Source organism: Lagenorhynchus albirostris, chromosome 3, assembly GCF_949774975.1.
Source record: "Lagenorhynchus albirostris chromosome 3, mLagAlb1.1, whole genome shotgun sequence".
In the NCBI taxonomy this organism is placed as follows: Eukaryota; Metazoa; Chordata; class Mammalia; order Artiodactyla; family Delphinidae; genus Lagenorhynchus; species Lagenorhynchus albirostris.
The window spans coordinates 25,970,223-25,976,175 of record NC_083097.1 but is presented as its reverse complement, the minus strand read 5'-3'; the positions used below and the strand labels follow the sequence as shown (position 1 = coordinate 25,976,175).

The 5,953-nt window shown below is 38.0% G+C and overlaps 1 protein-coding gene across 1 annotated transcript; it reads right to left on the bottom strand.

Moving 5' to 3' along the window:
• Nucleotides 1-1,175: 1,175 nt before the first annotated feature.
• On the bottom strand, nucleotides 1,176-1,613 carry LOC132518283 (Golgi phosphoprotein 3-like; the record flags this gene model as incomplete). Its single annotated transcript, XM_060146287.1, is given in 1 exon segment — nucleotides 1,176-1,613. A coding segment is annotated over 1 exon segment (405 nt), but the record flags the coding sequence as incomplete, so codon positions are not given.
• Nucleotides 1,614-5,953: the final 4,340 nt, after the last annotated feature.

Below are 5,953 nucleotides of genomic sequence, written 5' to 3'. Positions count from 1 at the left end.
CTTCCAATGCAGGGGACAGGGGTTCAAGCCCTAGTCAGGGCACTGAGATCCCACATGCTGCGGGGAAACGAATCCTGTACGCCACAACTACTGAGCTCACGCACCTCAACTAGAGAAGAAAAAACCCTCATGTCGCAACTAGAGAGAAGCCCGTGCACCACAACGAAGATCCCGTGTGCCACAGATAAGACCTGATGCAGCCATAAAAATAAAATAAATAAAATTAAAGAAAAAGAAGCTGGAGGTAGTTTCAAGAAAAGATACATGCACCTCAATCAATATTCATAGCAGCACTATTTATAATAGGCAAGACATGGAAGCAACCTAAATGTCCATTGACAGACAAATGGATAAAGAAGATGTGAAAAAAAAAAAAAGAAGATGTGGCACAAATATACAATGGAATACTACTCAGCCATAAAAAAGAATGAAATAATGTCATTTGCAGCAACATGGATGGACCTAGAAATTATCATACTAAGTAAGCCAGACAAAGACAAATATCATATTGCTTATATGTGGAATCTAAAAAAAATGATACAAGTGAAGTTATTTACAAAACAGAAATAGACCCACAGACATAGAAAACAAACTTATGGTTACCAAAGGGGAAAGGGGAGGGGGATAAACTAGGAGGTTGGTATTAACATATACACACTTTTATATATAAAATAGGAAATGAACAAGGACCTACTATACAGCACAGGGAACTATACTCAGTATTTTGTAATAACCTATAAGGGAAAAGAATCTGAAAAAGAATATATATATATATATATATATGTATGTATAACTGAATCACTATACTGTACACCTGAACCTCATACAACATTGTAAATCAAACTATGCTTCAATAAAAAACAAAAATCGGCAAAAAAAGGAAAGAAAGAAACTGGAGGTAGTTTGAAAGTAAACATAACAAAAATCCAAAGCCTATTACAGTGAGAACGGTGACTCTCTTGAAGTCAAGAAGGAATGAAATGACAATAGGCAGTAAAACTTTTTTTTCTAAACTTAAAAAAGGTTTAGAAAGGTCTCTCATACCAGCAGCTTCCTGAAGGTACACACCCACAACAGGAAAAGCCACCCACCATTTCATAAAACGAAAACCAATTATAGTGTGGGAAGTACAAACTGCAGAAAACCAGGAGTCCCTGGAAGAAAAATGATCCTGCGAGAGAAAGGAGGACGCCCGGTTCTGCGCAGCGTCACTTGGTAAAGGCGGCCACCACTGCCCACAGCACCTCGTTGGTGCTGGCCTTCAGACACTCCACCTCAGGGTCTAAGTCCAGGAGCTGCCGCACCCGCTGGGTGGCTAAATCGTACTGCTTGTCCAGGAGGGGTGTGAACGCGTTCTCTAGGACATCCGAGGTGTCGGCCAGGTAGATGAGGGCCAGCAGGCGCTTGTCCATGCGGTGAGGGTCGTTCACCCATTTGTCGAGAACGGCTTCCTGCACCTTTTTGATGAGGCGCTGCTTAATGTTGTTGTTGGTGAGGGGATGTGTCGTCATGTCAAAAAGAAGGAAGTTCTGTTTCTTGGTTGTCAATACGCTCCTGTCTACCAGGTTTTAAGCTAATCATTCCTGCATGTTTCTTAATTGATAATGCAGTTTTTTTTTTTTTTTTTAATGCAGCTTGGAGTTCTCGGCAAAGTTTGCCATTTTCTGTTACTCAATCATATTCTTTCCATGTGACCTGCAACAGCTGTTCTGTCACCAATTATACCATTTCTTCCTGATAAATTAAAAACAGCTCTAATTAAATGGTATAATGAAATCATCAATCTATGTTCTTGAGGCAGAACTGTAATGTAATTAGTTATTGATACCGCAAGGCAGGGCTTAGCTAGAATGAGAGTAGGGTGGTGGGTGGCTCTGGGATTCTCACAAGGCACATGGTCATTGTTGGAGGTACATACCCAATTCATCTGGTTGTTTCCCCAAAGGATGATTGTTATGTTAATATGGTCCATGAGAGCAGAATAATAATATTGTTTTTTTTTTTTTGAGGATTATTATCAATATTTTTATTTATTTATTTATTTTTTTAAACATCTTTTTTTTTTTTTTAAACATCTTTATTGGAGTATAATTGCTTTACAATGGTATGTTAGTTTCAGCTTCACAACAAAATGAATCAGTTATATATACACATATGTTCCCATATCTCTTCCCGCTTGCGTCTCCCTCCCTCCCACCCTCCCTATCCCACCCCTCTAGGTGGACACAAAGCACCGAGCTGATCTCCCTGTGCTATGCGGCTGCTTCCCACTAGCTATCTACCTTACGTTTGGTAGTGTATATATGTCCATGCCTCTTTATCGCTTTGTCACCATTTACCCTTCCCCCTCCCCATAGCCTCAAGTCCATTCTCTAGTAAGTCTGTGTCTTTATTCCTGTTTCACCCCTAGGTTTTTCATGACATTTTTTTCTTAAATTCCATATATATGTGTTAGCATACGGTATTTGTCTCTCTCTTTCTGACTTACTTCACTCTGTATGACAGACTCTAGGTCTATCCACCTCATTACAAATAGCTCAATTTCGTCTCTTTTTATGGCTGAGTAATATTCCATTGTATATATGTGCCACATCTTCTTTATCCATTCATCCGATGATGGACACTTAAGTTGTTTCCATCTCTGGGCTATTGTAAATAGAGCTGCAATGAACATTTTGGTACATGACTCTTTTTGAATTATGGTTTTCTCAGGGTATATGCCCAGTAGTGGGATTGCTGGGTCATATGGTAGTTCTATTTGTAGCTTTTTAAGGAACCTCCATACTGTTCTCCACAGTGGCTGTATCAATTTACATTCCCACCAACAGTGTAAGAGGGTTCCCTTTTCTCCACACCCTCTCCAGCATTTATTGTTTGTATATTTTTTGATGATGGCCATTCTGACTGGTGTGAGATGATATCTCATTGTCGTTTTGATTTGCATTTCTCTAATGATTAATGATGTTGAGCATTCTTTCATGTGTTTGTTGGCCGTCTGTATATCTTCTTTGGAGAAATGTCTATTTAGGTCTTCTGCCCATTTTTGGATTGGGTTGTTTGTTTTTTTGTTATTAAGCTGCATGAGCTGCTTGTAAATTTTGGAGATTAATCCTTTGTCAGTTGCTTCATTTGCAAATATTTTCTCCCATTCTGAGGGTTGTCTTTTGGTCTTGTTTATGGTTTCCTTTGCTGTGCAAAAGCTTTTAAGTTTCATTAGGTCCCATTTGTTTACTTTTGTTTTTATTTCCATTTCTCTAGGAGGTGGGTCAAAAAGGACCTTGCTGTGATTTATGTCATAGAGTGTTCTGCCTATGTTTTCCTCTAAGAGTTTGATAGTTTCTGGCCTTACATTTAGGTCTTTAATCCATTTTGAGCTTATTTTTGTGTATGGTGTTAGGGAGTGATCTAATCTCATACTTTTACATGTAGCTGTCCAGTTTTCCCAGCACCACTTATTGAATAGGCTGTCCTTTCTCCACTGTACATTTCTGCCTCCTTTGTCAAAGATAAGGTGACCATATGTGCGTGGGTTTATCTCTGGGCTTTCTATCCTGTTCCATTGATCTGTATTTCTGTTTTTGTGCCAGTACCATACTGTCTTGATTACTGTAGCTTTGTAGTATAGTCTGAAGTCAGGAAGCCTGATTCCTCCAGCTCCATTTTTCGTTCTCAAGATTGCTTTGGCTATTCGGGGTCTTTTGTGTTTCCATACAAATTGTGAAATTTTTTGTTCTAGTTCTGTGAAAAATGCCACTGGTAATTTGATAGGGATTGCATTGAATCTGTAGATTGCTTTGGGTAGTAGAGTCATTTTCACAATGTTGATTCTTCCAATCCAAGAACATGGTATATCTCTCCATCTATTTGTATCATCTTTAATTTCTTTCATCAGTGTCTTATAATTTTCTGCATACAGGTCTTTTGTCTCCTTAGGTAGGTTTATTCCTAGATATTTTATTCTTTTTGCTGCAATGGTAAATGGGAGTGTTTTCTTGATTTCACTTTCAGATTTTTCATCCTTAGTGTATAGGAATGCCAGAGATTTCTGTGCATTAATTTTGTATCCTGCTACTTTACCAAATTCATTGATTAGCTCTAGTAGTTTTCTGGTAGCATCTTTAGGATTCTCTATGTACAGGATCATGTCATCTGCAAACAGTGACAGCTTTACTTCTTCTTTTCCGATTTGGATTCCTTTTATTTCCTTTTCTTCTCTGATTGCTGTGGCTAAAACTTCCAAAACTATGTTGAATAAGAGTGGTGAGAGTGCGCAACCTTGTCTTGTTTCCTGATCTTAGTGGAAATGCTTTCAGTTTTTCACCATTGAGGACGATGTTGGCTGTGGGTTTGTCATATATGGCCTATATTATGTTGAGGAAAGTTCCCTCTATGCCTACTTTCTGCAGGGTTTTTATCATAAATGGGTGTTGAATTTTGTCAAAAGCTTTCTCTGCATCTATTGAGATGATCATATGGTTTTTCTCCTTCAATTTGTTAATATGGTGTATCACGTTGATTGATTTGCGTATGTTGAAGAATCCTTGCATTCCTGGAATAAACCCCACTTGACCATGGTGCATGATCCGTTTAATGTGCTGTTGGATTCTGTTTGCTAGTATTTTGTTGAGGATCTTTGCATCTATGTTCATCAGTGATATTGGCCTGCAGTTTTCTTTCTTTGTGACATCCTTGTCTGGTTTTGGTATCAGGGTGATGGTGGCCTCGTAGAATGAGTTGGGGAGTGTTCCTCCCTCTGCTATATTTTGGAAGAGTCTGAGAAGGATAGGTGATAGCTCTTCTCTAAATGTTTGATAGAATTCGCCTGTGAAGCCATCTGGTCCTGGGCTTTTGCTTGTTGGAAGATTTTTAATCACAGTTTCAATTTCAGTGCTTGTGATTGGTCTGTTCATATTTTCTATTTCTTCCTGATTCAGTCTTGGCAGGTTGTGCCTTTCTAAGAATTTGTCCATTTCTTCCAGGTTGTCCATTTTATTGGCATAGAGTTGCTTGTAGTAATCTCTCATGATCTTTTGTATTTCTGCAGTGTCAGTTGTTACTTCTCCTTTTTCATTTCTAATTCTATTGATTTGAGTCTTCTCCCTTTTTATCTTGATGAGTCTAGCTAACGGTTTATCAATTTTGTTTATCCTTTCAAAGAACCAGCTTTTAGTTTTATTGATCTTTGCTATCGTTTCCTTCATTTCTTTTTCATTTATTTCTGATCTGATTTTTATGATTTCTTTCCTCCTGCTAACTTTGGGGTTTTTTTGTTCTTCTTTCTCTAATTGCTTGAGGTGCAAGGTTAGGTTGTTTATTCGAGATGTTTCCTGCTTCTTAAGGTGGGCTTGTATTGCTATAAACTTCCCCCTTAGAACTGCTTTTGCTGCATCCCACAGGTTTTGGGTCGTTGTGTCTCCATTGTCATTTGTTTCTAGGTATTTTTGATTTCCTCTTTGATTTCTTCAGTGATCACTTCATTATTAAGTAGTGTATTGTTTAGCCTCCATGTGTTTGTATTTTTTACAGATCTTTTCCTGTAATTGATATCTAGTCTCATGGCGTTGTGGTCAGAAAAGATACTTGATACAATTTCAATTTTCTTAAATTTACCAAGGCTTGATTTGTGACCTAAGATATGATCTATCCTGGAGAATGTTCCATGGGCACTTGAGAAAAATGTGTATTCTGTTGTTTTTGGATGGAGTGTCCTATAAATATCAATTAAGTCCATCTTGTTTAATGTATCATTTAAAGCTTGTGTTTCCTTATTTATTTTCATTTTGGATGATCTGTCCATGGGTGAAAGTGGGGTGTTTAAGTCCCCTACTATGAATGTGTTACTGTCGATTTCCCCTTTTATGGCTGTTAGTATTTGCCTTATGTATTGAGGTGCTCCTATGTTGGGTGCATAAATATTTACAATTGTTATATCTTCTTCTTGGATCGATCCCTT